General features: G+C 46.7%; 1 protein-coding gene across 2 annotated transcripts in view; it reads left to right on the top strand.

The window, feature by feature from the left end:
* The window catches only part of LOC126864922 (rho GTPase-activating protein 20-like), a 179,295-nt gene that overhangs the window by 50,524 nt on the left and 112,138 nt on the right, over window positions 1-16,633 (top strand). For both annotated transcript variants that reach the window (XM_050616812.1, XM_050616811.1), the window contains exons 4-5: window positions 1,855-1,900; window positions 2,572-2,744. In XM_050616812.1, coding sequence (XP_050472769.1) covers window positions 1,855-1,900; window positions 2,572-2,744 — 219 coding nt within the window. The remainder of the gene's footprint in view (window positions 1-1,854; window positions 1,901-2,571; window positions 2,745-16,633) is intronic.

The following is a 16,633-nucleotide window of genomic DNA, read 5'->3' as shown; positions in this document are numbered from 1 at the left end:
GAAGATTTTTCTTCGTAACGCGATAACAGCAACCGCGTTGGATCACTCCCTCGGACGAATTCTAAGATTTCGGGAATTAATCGAGAAACGTTTCTAAAAGACCAAGCGATTTCGAACACCCGCGCGCCACATAAACGGGCTCGTCACCCCATTTTAGATGCCTTATCGCGTATCTTATGACTCAGCGGGTCATCATCGTAGGCTCTGCCTTTTTAAGGTACGGATAACAGAAGGTTGATGACCGTTTCCTAAACTGGTAGTCGGACGTTTCTCTCGTTCATTTGCTCCGGAACACGTGCCAGAGATGCACGAAACTACGTGCGTTTATCCAATTGTAATACATACTTCCGAAAATCTGTGATAAACGCGGATAAAGTCGGATAAAGGTTTCTCGATCGTTGGACGACGATGGTCTACGCAAAACGTAGCAATTAAAGCGCAAGAAATTGCTCGTTAACGAACCTGCGCACAGAGGCCAGCAATTTTATTATGATTACACGGTGTCCATGATAGATACGTATTCGTAGCTCGCAGGCAATTAACCGTGTATCATCGATAATCGCTTGTCCTGGCACAGCGTGATCCGAAAAGAAGTCGAAACTATACGATAAATATTTTTATTCGATGTAACGTCGGTTGGTTGAAAAAAGAAATGCAAATACCGTGCCCACGGGTACCACCTGTCCGTCGGTCTTTATTTACGCAACTTTCTCTCGATTTTACGGCCTCGCTGAAATTAACCATTAACGCGCCGATTAACATAAGGTCGATACTGTTGCTGTACAAGCGTCTTGCCACTTTACACGCCGCGCGGACCAGTCGTTTTCCCTTTACCTACTGTAATGGAAACGTAAGTGGATTCTCTCGTGACAATGTTACTCGTTAAAGAGTTAAGTGGGTGTCGGTCGTACCTGTACAAAGTCCTCGCATCTACCTGGTTGATCGGTTCATCGAGCTTCGAGCAACGAGTCGCCGTTGCTAGAAAGTGGTTTCGAAGGAAATATGAAAGTCGAAGCGTTCGTTTAAAAAAAGTAGTCTGTCTGCGCGTAAAAGTCAGATTACGGACGTTTACGTATTTTCGAAATTTTTCAATCGATTTAGAAATTTGTCAGAAAAATTTTATATTCCGACAACGAGATCGATAGGCATCCGGATATTTTGTTTTTTTTTTTTTTTTTGTTTTTCCTTTATTCGAAGAGAATTTCATCCTCGTTTCACTCGCGCTGTAACGTGATAATAGAAAGAACCTTAAGGACTATCGAGCTTATTCACGCGCTGATCGAGCATAATGCCGCGTTATAATTCAACGAAACAAGCTGGTTTCGAGGACGTGATTTAGCCTCTGAACCATCGAACCACCGCCCAGACCGAAGTAGTAAATTTGAAAAATGTCTTCACCTTCTCCTCTCTGTATTTTTATTCGATCGTCATTTCTTTCGAAAGATCGTAAAAGCAACGGGTTCCTCGATTCCGTTCGACATCCAATTGTACGTGGTCCGGATACTCGCCTTAATTTTTTGTTCGCCGCCTAATTCGTATTTTGCTACGAGAAAGCAACACCGGTTTCGTTTTTCTTCTCGGATATCGTTTCTTCGTCGTACGAAAAAGATCAATTGTCCGCTAAGGCTATCGAGCGCAGGATGTAAAGAGGAGTATAAAAAAGTAATCAAATGATCGGTTGAAACTCGCCCGTTGTATAAAACTGGCGTATGGCGCCCCTCGAGCTCCACTCATTCGGGCATTATACATCATGTATTATACATGGTCCGCCGTATCTCTTCCCATCCCTTCCTCGTATCTTGGTCATTGTATTTTAAGAGCCAATTCTACCATGGCCGTTTTGCTTTCTTTCAGATCCGCACAGCGCTGGAGAATTGGGATGGCGGTACCTTCAAATCGGGTGAGTGTACGCTTTCGTCTTTCGTCAGATTTTCTTTAGATACTCGAACCGTAATACGATAGCGAAAGAACGCGAAGATTGCAAAGAAAAATGTAAATCGCGATAGGTCGTGGTGTCTTTCACGAGGAAGTTTATGGCGAGACCAAGTCGGATAATGGAGTCGGGGAGAGGACGTTAAAAAAGCCGAAGGATTCGATGGTAAATCATTGCCGATGCGCGAGTGTCTGTTCCGTGATGGCGAAGACCCCACCTGACGAAGAACGGTAGAAAAGAGAGAAAAAGATAGGAATCCTGGAACGGAAATAAGTTTCGTAGGGAAGGTAGCGAGATGATGTATCGCTGAATCGAATCACTTCGAAGAAGATTTTGGACGCGAGGTTCTCGTTCACGGTTATTCCATCATCGCGGATAAATATTGCATGCCTTTCCAGTGCGTCTCGTATAATTAGCTTATTCTTTCTCTCTCTCTCTCTCTCTCTCTCTTTCTCTCGCTCGCTCTCTTATGTTTTGTATCGTCGATCATCCTCTTAAAATGGGTCAACGAGCTCACGATTTAGTCTCTCTCGGGACGATCGGAACGAGCCGAGAGAGAATTTATCGAATTCGTCAAGCACAGTGGGTATACCGACTTCGATACGGTATCTAATTGCCTCGTTCGGTGTGTCCACCAGGTGACTTATTCCCTGGCTCGTTTTGGAATTCTTACTGGGAATACCTGGAGAGTTACGGCGAGGCCAGGAGGATTCTGGACGAGCTGAGAGCATCCGAGGACCCCCTACTGCACTTTCTTAGTCTTAGGCAAGCCGCGGCCAGGCATTCCCCATCCTCGTTACTTCTTCTACCGGTAAGTTATTAATAGCTACATGAAATAGAGACACGATGTTTGCTTGTAAGCGATCGAATTATCCCGGCGATTAAGTCGAACCAGCTCGAGAGAAACAACACCTCGAGCAAACGTACGAGAATATAGATCCGTTGAAACACACCGATAGGTCGACACGAATATCGATAGGATCCTCCGCTCGACGATGAAATATACGGTAGTTAGTTAGCTCGACCAGCTACACGGTTTTCACTTTTTAGCACGCTAATCTATAAGGCGTTAAAGTATCCGCCGTTTCGCGTTATGCGTACAGCAACCAGTGGAAATATTCGAACGCTTACCATAGAAAACTTTAAACTTTTATCGTCCATACTTTACGCGTTATAAAAAACATTTCGAAATCTCGTTAGCGCTATAATCGCACTCGACTGTCGCGATCCAGTATATCGATAACGTAGGAAAGAAACCTGAAAATACGTACGAAAGAAACCTGAAAATAAATAAGCAATTCGTAAAAGGTGTCTACAAGTACCGAAGCAGATACTTTCGCGAGCCACTGTACAGTGTTACGAGCACGTTGCTGATATATGTCGAGAATATCTCGAGCGAATTCTGTCGTGGATACGTGCGTAATTAATCGCGCGCTCGTTAATTCTAATTACGCTCGTTCGTGGCGAAAAGGAACCGGCGTTTTTCCAGCCGGAGCGCCTTTGACGAATTACGTCGAGGGCGTTTTCTCGCGTCCGAGAAATCGACCATGGTAATTGACCTTAACGATCTCGAAGCAATAACGAGACCTCCCCCTGTCTTTTTACCGCTTCTCGAAGAACGACGAGAGATCGTGGTCGTGTTCGCGCACAGTGAAAGTTCTATCACGCGGCTGGTGACGCAACGGTGTACAAGAACATCATCTTCGGTTAACCTTTCGAGTTCCTGCCGCGTCTGCAGACAGACGAAGCTGTCGATGTTCCCGATCGGATCGTCTAACGATCGACGACAACGTGCACACGTACGTGTGTATCATCGTTCCGATAACTTTCGTTTCGATGATCGAACACGTGACATCGTGCTGGTTAGGTTTACGCTGTACATCAGCACAGTCGCACCATTCACGAGATCCAAGTTTTGGGTCAGTCGGTTTAGGAATTTTATACGTACGATTCGCGTGTATTTGGCGCAACGACCGAAGAAGAAGAAAATATCGTACATCGAACAAACTTCTTACCTCTTGATATATTATTATATTCCGGAACGCGCACTCCTTAACCCACGCAATACGCGATTTCGCCGTGTATCATTAACCTGTCAAACAGTCTGTTGTCAAAAGTAGCCTACGAGCTAATTTAGCGAATTACCAGTGAAAATCGCTCGATCTGTGTCAAATATCCGAACCAAATATACCGACCGAACAAATAACTCTGACTTACCCTATATCAAGGTACGTACGTGTATCGCAGGAATAATTACAAGAAAGAATATGGGTTTTAGCCTGGCGGCGCGTCCATCGTTTTGTGCGTGAATCGTCTTAAGAAAGATCGAAAGTGACGCGCGTAAGTTAGCCAGCGTCGATGCGGGGCTGATTACAAAATCGAAAAAATGGCAAAGTACCCCGGACGGGGTATCAGTGTGCGGGACCGCGGCATGTGTGAGATGAGCTATGTGACAGCTTATAACGGGTGTAATGATCGGACGCTTCGAACAGCGTCTCTCGGTACGATGGAATCGACCTCGACTTTAACGCCCGCTGAAATATAGACTCGAGGCTTGTAAGTCACGCAGCTACCCGAGTATCTTCGCGTATACCTAATGCTCGTAGCACGACGATCAGGCCTCTCGGTAAATGTGGTTTTGTCGTGAATACTTAACGAGCAACATCGTTTCTCCCTAATATCGCCATTGCCGGTATCGCTCGTTACTTTTGAAATTCGCACCGTCCAACCAACTTTTCTCCAGTAAGGTAAGTACCTGGATGCTCGGCGACCGCTTGATGGGAGAAAAATTCATTAGATCGCCGAGCACGATTCTCAGATATCATCTATCCTATCGTCTGGTTGCGTTAACGTTGATGCATTCGCATCGATCATTCCGATTTTCCATGCTTTCCCTCGCGCCGGAGTATCCACGTAATTGAAACTTTTCCCCGGAGCATAGCGGATTAATCGCGTTATTCGCTATGAAATTTCACCTGCCCATCGAAGCACCTGTAGCCACCGCGGCTAGTACCCTGCCTACGCTAAATGTCCGGGTAGATTATGCGATGCCTTGTCACACGTGGGTGTCCCTGGCACTCCGGTACTCGTTCGTATCAGCTCCCCGGGCCGCGTCACCTTCGTTCCCGTTTTGCTTTGCTCGCTCGATCCACCGGTTGCAAATCCGAACTTACACTTTGCTCCATCCGTACACGTGTCTTACCGCCTACCGCGTTACAGAAACCACCCTTCGATATCTCACAACACGTTCGTCTATACCGCGAGTTTCTTCCATCGTGAAATCTTTTTCGGCTATTTATAGCTGTAAACCAGATTGTTTCGCGAATTTCGTATTAAGTATTCTATAGGATACGACGTAACACCGTAAATAACGTGCTCGAGCGTAAATACAAGGCGTATATAAAGTGGCGATTGTTATTACGCGAACGAGAAATTACAAAGAACGAACAAAATATGGCCAAGTTTCGTCACTCGCAAAATCACTCTTACGCGTTAAAAAGAAATCGGTAAACTTCCGTCACATTCTGTTCCTTGGCGAGTCGAAGCTAACGAAATTCTAGGCGACGTAGAAAATGCTTGGACTCGCGAATCGAGAGAAAGCTACACGGTGTTGTTTGCTTGGTACGCACCTGCGTTCGGATATACGCGGCCGAGCAAGCGCTCATTGTTTCTCTCTTCTACCTTGGCGTGTTGCAGAACGACGAGTGATTTACGAGGTGCACTCGTCGTACGCCGGTAATATGTGCTTTGCCCGAAGGGGCAGCGAGATAATTTTGTGAAAGGTGAAGCCTCCGGGACGCGTACAAATACTTTACGATCTAATTGATTCGGTTAGGTATATTGTCTCTTTCTGTCGGAGCTTTCTAAAGATGCGCGCATCTTAGAGATATATAGCCATCACCGTTGTTCGCGCGGACCGTTGCACAAGTCGCGGAAATAGTTAGGAGTATTAAAGCGAGGAATCATCGTGTAGGCAATTAAAAGCGTAAAATACTAACGGTTTCCCCTAGCTGGTGGATTATAGCCGTACGCAGCAGACGGAGCGATGCTTCGCGGATGATAAACGATCTTTCGCTCTCATCGATGGTCTCGGCGTAAAATTCTGACGTTAGTCGATGCTTCTCGAACTGTGGAAATATACTCGATGTATTATCGCGGCAAACGAATATGAGCGGCTGCATGATCTCTCTTACGTCGTAAGAATAAAAAGAATCTCTGATTTTTCACTCGACGATATCTCGAGAATTCTCGAGGATTCTTATCGGTGATAGTTCGAATCGCGCGCGAGTCTGAAACGAAGATGGTACTATTGGTTGGATCTTTCATTCCGAGTTAATGGAACCCATTCGAGCTAACAAGGAGATACGAATATTCGATTAATGGAATTACCCCCTTTGCGCGTTCAAACGGGGATTAGGAAGATTGTCAGTTTATCGCGATATTTAACGTAATTTCTTTTTTCCTATCCTTTTTTCTTTCTGCCTCTTGAATTATTTAATATTCCCGATAGTTTCGCGGTATAACGACGATACGCTTGGACGATGACAACGACGCTAATATGGTCGATCAGGTAACCGAACGATGATAATTGACAGCCTTGTGCGAAGAGATTTACACAAAGTTGCTTGCACACAGCGCGATGGGAGTAGCAATCTGGCAAGTTGGACGAGCCAGGGTTTTTTTTTTTTTTCTTCCGTTCAAGCGTGGATGAAAGACGATTTGATGGGCGATAAACGCGATAATATAAGGGACAGTATGGCGGACCGTTTAAAGACGAGCAGGCGCGACGCGATACTCGGAAAAACGAGCAAATCGGGCCCGGTTGCGACCGTAGAGAATTTACTTTGCTATAAATTGTGTCACTCGCCACGACGCGACGCCGGTGTCCGTATGGAAAATAAAACGCCGTCAGGTAAATTAATTAAACTCGGCGGATCGTCGTCGCGCCGTTTAAAAACCGAGAATCCGAAGAAGCGATTCGTACGGAGTAGGAATTTATCCCATCTTCGAGTCGGATGAAAGAAACAATCCAAGCTGCTGGCGAACTCTTGTTTCATGCAAACGCGGCCGTGTTTGTCTCCTGAATAAGTGCGCATTCCTCTCGGTGCCGCGCATGTTCCAACGATTTTGCTCGATGATAATTAAAAAACACAACCGGTAACCTGTTTCCTGAAAGCGTCGAAGCGCGTTCACTCGTGACTTCCTCCGTCAACGACGTACGTTCTGCGTACGTCCCGGCCTAAGGGGACGCTGTTAGACTTCTACGAGTGGAAACTGCTTACGCAGGTACGAGCACGAAGGGACAATGTTTCTCTCGGCGCGCCCTCGACGACGGTCACGTAACGCAAGAAGAAAAGGAAGAACTAGAAGAAGGTTATTAGCGATCGATCCGAGCTTCGACGTCTGGATAACAAATTGTTGCCGGACCAGTTTCTCGAATTCGAAGAATCGTCGCCAAGTTGTAGGAAAAAGATGAGAAGAAGATGGGACGAGGTGGAAGACGAGGCAGAGGAAGACCTACAGTGACGCGCACTTGCAAGGTCTCCCCGTTTCAGGCCGCGCATTCCGCTTATTCTTTGGAATTATTATCAAGGTCAGAGCACGGTATCGCTCCTCGGGCTTAACCATAGCCGACAGGGATCTCGCGATGCTTGCGATTCGTCGATCCGAACGAATCCGCGAACAATGCGATCGATCGCGTTTCCCGGGGATATAATTCGGCCGAGTGCGACGAGCAATTTTCGGCGAAAGCACGCGCGATGACCTTTACGCGTATCGCTAGAGGGTAAACACGGTGCAGAAGTAACTTGAAAAGAAATTATCCGCGGGCGTATCTCCATCGTAGGTGCGTAAATCGCCAGGGAACCTATCGGCGCATTGCTATAAATAATGCAACGAAAGCTATTAGTCATAGCTGGTGATCGCGCAACAAGCGTCACCGAAGAACTCGGTCTAATCGATTCGCCATAAAATCGCGTCGCGCGGTTCGGTAAGATTCGCTGTTAGCGGCGTTGATGTTCTCCGCGAGTAGGACGATGCTTCAAATCGACTCGCGTGTCGAAGAGATCGGATTGGCCTTAGAAAAGTTAGAGGCTGGCGTGTCCTTGACACCTCGCTTTTTCACTTTCGTACTTTCCATTTCTTCAGGGGCAAAAAATGACGAAATAGTTAACGGATAATTGAACCGTCCGCTGGGAGAACTGGCCGAGTCTATCGAGCGTGACATCTGTCTTAGAAAAAGCAATAAACATTACTTACATAGGCTTCGCGTGTATGCATAGAGAAGAGCAGCGCATAATCGACGGCATTATTTTCTCGCAAATGGAGTAATTACGCGGTATGCGTCGACCGGATAATAATAACATTATTCGTACGAGGAATAATCACGGGATAGAAGTGGCTCGTGCAACAAGGGACACGTAAGTGTTTCCCTTCGACCGGCCAAGTCGGGCGCGCGTAAATTTTAACGCTAACGATTACCATAAACGCGAAGCTGGCCTAGGACGACCTCGAAAACGTTCGAATAATTGACGGCAGGCCGGCAATTAGTCGAGAATGGTTATCCGCAATTACCGTTCGGCCAAGAATAATAGACTACGCTAAGGGAGTCGAAACGAATCCCGGGACACGGCGAGACGAAAGTGGCACGAGAAAAAACCGTGTAACGAGCCATTGTCGGTGGAAAACGCTGATTGGGCAACCTACACGCGTGCACGGAGAATTTTCGCCGGCATTAATTTTACGACGGATAAGTGTGCGCGTATATAGCCACGCCAGTCGAGAGGAATCGGGCATAAACAATTACGATGGACCTTTACGCAACCCCGAATTATTGGAATAATTGCCACGTTCGTGGTAGTTAAACGACGCTTATTGCGCCTTGCTTGCATTCCACTGGTCTCGGGCTTACGGTACGCTGGTAAACCAAGCCCACTGTGCGTTACATTCTATTGACATGCCCGACAACGATTGTACGGTACGTTCTACGCGCCAACTATCCTACGCTTGGTATCTTGGTATTTCTCGGCAAGCGCGAGAATTATGGGCGAAATGGCAGACATTTTGAAAAATTACTACCGTGCTTGTAGGTGGCAATTTATAAGGGAAAATTTACTCATTACACGTACATATACGTATTATCCTTAAAAAAAAAAAAAAAAAAAAAACTGGTATCTTTCAAACAGAGTCGCTGCATTTTCAGCAGTGACTTTGCATTCGCGAAAAACGTTTAACGTCTACTTGTCGACTCGATGTTTTTATCTAAAAAGTTAGCGAAACGAAAGTAAAAGCAAAAGTGGAAACGTATTTTCATCTCGCAACGTACAAATCCTCCGACTATTTTTATTATTCGAAACGAGAAACGCTAGAGAGCAGCGAGGGATGGAAAAATCAGACAAGAAATGTATACTTTTCGTTATAGAAGAATCGTTAGAAACGTTGTTCGCAATATTTCCGCGAGTATCGGAGAGGATAAATCGTCGATAATCGCCGGTGATAAGCTGCAATTCTCCGACTTATCCGCGTATCTTGATTGGTCGGCTTTCCCCTTGAGGGACGTGAGCCCGTCCGCGCATCCCTTGCACGGAAATTTATCGACGATTACTTGAAAAGCGATAATGGACGTTCCGCAGAGCGAAGGAAAGTTGCTTTATCGGCTGGCTAACGAAACTAAATCGATCGCAGCTGACGATTATCGTCGCGATGTTAATTTATCGCCGACCGTTGGACGCGTCGCGAGTCGGCCCAGCGTTTAACCATCGTTTCGTAATTCGAACGACAGTTTAATTATTAATAATTGGACGTCTCTCTGGTCCCGATATTTCCAACTATGATCTTACGATGGAATCATCCTCGATGACTGGACTCGCGTCTATAGGAAAAGAACAATGGGTTGTTTAAGCGATCGTGATTTTTCGAGAGGTTGCTCCTCTCCACATACCTGGCGGACAGGTTGATTTCTCGTTAGAATCGAGGCTAATTGCTCGGTTATGCAATGCTCGCGGAGAGAGATCGTTTGATTTATCAATTCTTGCGACACCTTTGTCTTTTGTTGCTCGGGTTTTTGTCGCCGCCACGTTTCCCATACATCGTCGAATGATTGATTTTAACGAGCTGTCCATTGTTGAAACGAAAATTAACCTTTATCTATGTAATTGCTGTACTATAGACATACACCGTACATCTGTGCTAATTTCCTTCGAACACCGATCACACGAGAATATTTATCGTCGATGATTTACCTATCAGTAAGTAGATATTTAGTATCTACGCCGTGGACGCGCGTTCGTTTGCCAATTTCGTCATCGGAATTAATTAAACATCGGGTTTGCGCAATTCTCGCGTCGTCTATCAAGATCCTATCTACTTTCGAATTTCATTTCCTTCCAGCCTCCGGCGCTTCCGCTCCAACTGGTTAATTAATCGCAATTACGGCCAGTGAAATCGAGCTGTAGTTCGGCCAGTATCGCTTTTACTATAATTCGATGTTTCTCTTTCTTCCTCGCTTGTCTCCACCGACCGGTTAATTGCATTTACGCTGATTTATGTCCGTTTCGCGTTCCGCACCTGAATTGTAATTTCTTCTATTCAATTACGATCAGCTTCGCGACCCATCCATCGATTCCGACCAACGTTTTCTTTTCTTCCCCGTGAACGACGTCGATATTAAAAACTATAGCGATCGTATCATCCTTTTCGAGTAATCCTGATTCATCGGCCGATGACGAAGGTTGCTCAACGGATTCTTCCAACGTTAAGGATCCTCGTTGGCGAATCTCGCGAACCGTTCTATCTCATTTTTTCAGATCGTGAACGTATCGCTCCTTCGGCTATTAATTTAACGCTTCGATAACAGAGGTTAAGAAAACCAAAAGAGGCCGTAAGAAAGACGTCGAACGTCGAAGGTAAAGATTCCGTTACAGAGCGATACCGCGATAATGGCAATTATTCTCAGTTGTGGCCCCTGCGGGTCGACGTTGCTCGTGGGCGATTACACGGCCCACGAATGTCAGAGATAGAGAGAAAGAGAAAGAGAGAGAGAGAGACAGAGCGATATCGCTTATATTTAATATTCATTCGGTATAAGCGAGCCACTGTCGTTAAAGCTCGGTCGTCGTAAAGCACTGTACACACTGTGGCGCGCACGTGTATCGCACTCGTCTTTCCTTTATGGTTTAAGGCTGACCAGTACGTACACGCGTAACGTCGTTACTTGCGGCACGTCGTAAGTAACACGTGTAAAGGCGCGTTTGCACGAGCGCGAATCGTCTCGTACAACCTTTTCTGTCTGAATATAAATACTCCACTCGATGTGTGCGCCTGCATGTGTACGCATACGGGCCCGTTACCCTCGCGCCTGTTAAATGCCTCCCGGAATTTCGTGGAACAATAAGTTAAAATAATCATTCGCGGAACCGTGCGAGACCAGAGAACGCTATCTTACGTCCCGGTGCGTCTCGGATTAATCGCCACGAAGGTTTCGCGGACGTTGGTCAACATAATTCTCGTTAAATCCGAAAGAAACGGGTGGAACGGTGTTGATTTCGCGCAGCAATTCCACGCCGACGATACCAGCTGCGACAGTCCGCTTACCAAAACGTACACGCGTTACCCGATTCTCGGGATTATTTTATTCTATCTTTTTCCGTTTACCGACAGGCTGCAATCTTGTTGCTTTGAAATTATAGCAATGAGAAACTAAGGTTTATTTAGGTAACCACCGAAGAAAGTATAAAGCAAACAGCTGGATAAAGTTGTTTGAAAAGCTACCGGAACGCGAGATTTAGCGCCGCTCCCGGAACGTTATCGTCGCGTCGTATATTTCGGGTAGGAATGCGTCGCTCGCTGGAGGAAGGGAACAAGAAGTTGGACGTCGTTACGCAACGATAGGAAACTCTGGCATGTTACGAAAGGGGTGACGGAGGCACGTGGTGATGCATCGATAATCACTTTAGCGGGGAGGATAACCGAGAAGCGTCGCGTTTCGATGAGAAATATTCCCGTGCAACGTTACGTCGCATTCCGATACGACGTTCGATGAAGATACACGATGTACACGAGGACCCGCGATCCTTTTAGTAAAATTCAAAGATGTACGCGTAGACGCGAGGCAGTAGGGGCCGGATGTCACGCATACATTGCGTGCGACGCAAGCACGGGGGAATTGCTGCAGCATCGGGACGCCTTCTGGAATAATAAGCCATAGCCGGGACGTACTCGTCCTGCTCGAGGACGGCTATCGACCGTGAAGGATCAGGCAAGAATGCAAATATTTCTCTGTATCCGCTTCTCATCGACTCGTTAAACGCGAGGATAATAAGCGGTTCGCGAATGTCGGTTCACGGGAAATACAGAGGCGAAACGAAAGTTTCAGTCCGATTCTTTCTCCGAATTTCTCACTCGACAAGATATTTCCATCTGTGCGAAGCGTCTTTCCGCTTCTCTGCATCGACTCGATTCTATCAATCGAGCATTCAGCCAACGGCGAATGTCGGATCAGCCGGTCGAAACCCTTTCAGTGGATCGCATAAAAACGATCGTTTCATTAGGATAGAATTATCGAGTAAGAACAGGCTGAGGTCATTAACGTGGCGCGCTGTACCTGTTTGCCGTTTATGAGGCGAGTTATAGTCGAACACGTGTTGCTCCTGCCGCGGAGGAAAGGCCGCCGTCGGGGGAGGAAATGAAAGTTACTTATTATCGAGAGGACGGGTTCGAAAGGTGGATATAATCGCGGTAGGTTGGCGGCAGAGATGAACGTTCGGCCGGATATCGGCTGGAAACACCTCCATGGGAAATGCCGCTCGGCTGCAGTTCGCCTCGAGCCACGCGTTTTCACGTGTACTTACCGATGTTCGATCCTTCGCGATCTAATCTTCTACCACTTAGAAATTTATCCGTCGGTTACGTGGTTTCCGGTCGGTGAAAAAGGAAGCGTCTTAGGAAAAATGACGAAACGGGAAAAGCTGGTTAAATTGATGTTCGGCTTGTCCCGACATCATTGACCCGGTCATTGATAGAGTATCAAGAGGAACGTTGATGCAAGATCGCGAGCCCGGCGTGTAATTATCATTAATTATGCGGAGGAAATGCGAGAGCGAAGGTTGCTTCCGTGGATAGTAATTTGTTAGTATTATTAATCGCGTGGATGGAACGACCACCGTCCCGGTGTACGATTGAATCGAAGCCATGAATCGAAAATCGAGAGACACCTATGCGCGATGCATGGCTGGCGTAATTACAAAAAGGACGCCACGATCCTCATGAATAAAACATCGAACTGCTCGCAACGCCAGGCACGCGCTGAATTATTGAGAAAACATGCCGTTTGATCTCTCTGGGGCGTGATCTATGCAACGATCGAACGATCGAATGGAACTCTACCCGGCAGGACTTTGAACTCCGGTGATACGGAGCGAACGGCGCGTTCTCTACAATTTTTCTATCGCCGATCGTTTTCGAGTTTATCTCCGTGAGACGTTTAATCGTGTTTTCTTTCTCTCGCGACGTAGAACAGAAGAGAGATCGTGACCGATCGCTTCTATCTCGCGTAGTCACGTTCCAGGCAGGTTACAAAATTTCGTCGTCGAACGATGAGAAGGAATTCGCGCGTGCCGCTCGAGCGCGCCTCCAACTTCGCAACGACGCAAGAAACATCTGCCTCGAAAGCCGTCGATATAAATCTCGGCTAGCTTTTCCACAGTCGTATTCCGTATATTCCGACCGTTATGTAAATATTTCAGCGAAGATTCGCGCGCGAAACGTACCTACGTCGCGTATTCTCTTTGAAGCGCATCGAGAAAAATACTTTTCCCCCGACCGATGATGGCGCGTACTCGCGCGACACGCCGATGCGCGTGCATAGAATCGGCAAACGATCGATGTGTGCGCGTTTCGCGTACACGTACACGCATACCATGGTAGGGTCACGCGCCTGTGTGCACTTTCACCGTCGTGCACGGCGGAACTGCAAAGTAGCCTACATGCAGGGCGTTAAACTCGGCTCGCGGCGGTTTGATCCGCGACCGAGAATCGAGATATCGATCCGTTGCAACAGCAGCGAATTCCTTCGACACAGAGGACAGCCTGCACGCGTTCCAGTCGAGTTCCATGTCTGAGTATAGCCTTTTCGACCGGCATCGTCCGAGATCGGTTGCATCATCCACGTGTCCAGCTTTATGCCGCGATTAACGAACCTGCGTGAAATCTTTTTCCATCGGTTCACCGATTTTTCGAGACTACGAGCGAGTATCTGCTCGGCTCTGGCACAACGCAACTCCGTTTTGTCTTATCCGGAGCAGGCGGGTTCGCGCGAACAGGTCGTTCGAACGCTTTATCGGGGATGAAACGACGAACGACGCACGGCAAACTTTAGCCAACTTCGATACAAAGTAATCGTTTATTTAACTGGAACAACGGTCGGTAGTTGTTCGCGTGGTACAAGCTCCATTAAAGTTCGACGGATGGTGTGATTAAAACGTCGCTCGCATAAACGATACTCGCAGGAACAAAGTTCTACCGTAAGCACGATCGACGTGGAATTTGCAACATTCCGTTGGTTATTCTACAATTTCGCTGTAATAGGCGGGGTATTCATCCGACGAAAGTATTCGACACCGTTGAAATTGATCGGATATTTACGCCGTGTCGGCTGGTTTGCCAAGTTACCAGCGAACATCATCGTCGGACACGCGGTTCCTTTGTAACCATCGACGATCCTATGGAAAAATCTTAATCCACCGTAATTTCGCCGCGACTTTACGTACCGAGAGAACATACTCTACGTGCCTGGCGAGATTCGAAGTCTCGTTCCGGAGAATAACTTCCGGTATCTTTCGTGCAACACGGGATCCTCTCACCTTCGAACAATTTCATATTCCGTGTTGCGCGCGTTCGAGAGAGTTGCGCCGCGATTCGACCAATCGAACCGACGAACTATATCGTCGGATACTCGGAGATCGGTGAGCAATACGTGTCCGCGTTTATTTCTTATATAATACGTGGCCGGTTTCTCTTTGGCGTTACGAGGAATTTTGTAAAAGAGGAAGAACGAGGAAAGCGACTCGTTTTTCACGTAATGCCTGTATCGAGGCTCGGACAAGAGTATCGGATTACCAAGTTAAACGACGATCGGACGTTGATTATTTTATATGAAATTGCAGCCGCATCCGATCAATTTGATCGCGATACATTGTCCGGTTAGCGTTTTGCTTAATTCGCTGATGAAACAATCCGATCTTTGCGCGAAAGTTTGCAGCGTGGAAAGAAAGTATCTTAATATCGAAAATTACTTTGATCGATCGTTGATACCGCCGTAGGTTCCATCATCTTTCTTCCACGCTATTCTTTGTTCGCTATATTCCATACAAACCTGTAACGTACAAGGTATGCATGAAATATTCGTTTTGGACACGCCTGCTCGTTTCGGATCACCGTTCTTCCTATTTAAATCCTATTTATTTCAGGTATCGCAAAAAAAATTTAATTTTCTACCGCCATACGCGTGTTGACTCTAAATATTCGTAATTATCGCGACTATCAAATATTCGTCGAGAGAGAAAGGGAGAAATGTTCCTCGTTTCGATAACTCTCACACACACACACACACATACACATACACGCGAAGGAACACTCGAGAACGAATCGAAATCTCGACTTGGAAGAGAGCATTGTTCGTAAGTGTATCCAACAGGAAAAGAAACGGAGACCGCGCGTGATAAATTGATCGATGCGCGTCTTCTCTCTAGAATCGCTTTCGAACCGATCACCGGGATACTCGTTAAAGATTTACGAAGACAAACAATCGATACAATAATTTATATAGCTTCATTGAACGCGGCGCGGCTCTTTCTCTTTTCCCGGCCGGACAAATCGTTCGTCCGCGATTCGAAGCGTACGCGTTCGCGTGCGGTAATAAAATTTCGTGCGGAATTTATTTATCGATTCGCCGCGTTTAACCGCATCGGCGAGGCCAGATGTATTCTCTTTGTCGGTGTTGGCCGGGTATATATCTCCGCGAGCAGAGCGAGCAGACCGTGCAACGCGTACCTTAGAAGGTAGACGCACGATAACCGGCCGTCCCTTATCTCGCGCGGTTCTAAGCGCGATCCGGCCGTCCGCGGTACGCGTTTCAACGTATTTAAGGCTTAATCCAATTTCCCGAACCCTTCGAGATCGCAACGCTTCCCGCGAATGGATCGTTTCGTCGTGTTGACGTTTACGAGCACCGCGGTCTAATCGCTTTTACGACTTCAAGGTCCGCCACGAGTCTCCGATCGAGACGAACCGTGCAACGTCCGTGCGATTTAGCAGCCGTGTTATTCGGTAGGATTATTATGTTTTTAATGGTGCTACACACGAGCCTGCGATTTCGTTATTAGAAACATAAAAGCGCCGAGTTGCAGCGAAATTGCTACGTCATGAAATAAAAGTAAAAGCTTCCGATACGAGTTAGAATCCATAGGTGGATGATGGAGGAATTCGTGAGAAATTTTCAACCATCTTCGACGATTTTAACCATCGTAACGCGAAGATTGTACGGATACGCGATCGACAAAGGTCAACGAAGGCAAAGTATATTTCGAGTAAATGAAACGACCATAGACGACCAATATTGGATGGAATACGCGATACACGTATATTTTGAAGAATCGACGCCGTGTTTAAACCTCGTGACAAAGAATTTTTCCAAAGACAGGTACT

The sequence above is a fragment of the Bombus huntii genome, chromosome 4, assembly GCF_024542735.1.
Source record: "Bombus huntii isolate Logan2020A chromosome 4, iyBomHunt1.1, whole genome shotgun sequence".
Taxonomy (NCBI): domain Eukaryota; kingdom Metazoa; phylum Arthropoda; class Insecta; order Hymenoptera; family Apidae; genus Bombus; species Bombus huntii.
The sequence above is the reverse complement of the archived record's forward strand: the minus strand, read 5'-3'. Positions and strand labels throughout refer to the sequence as shown.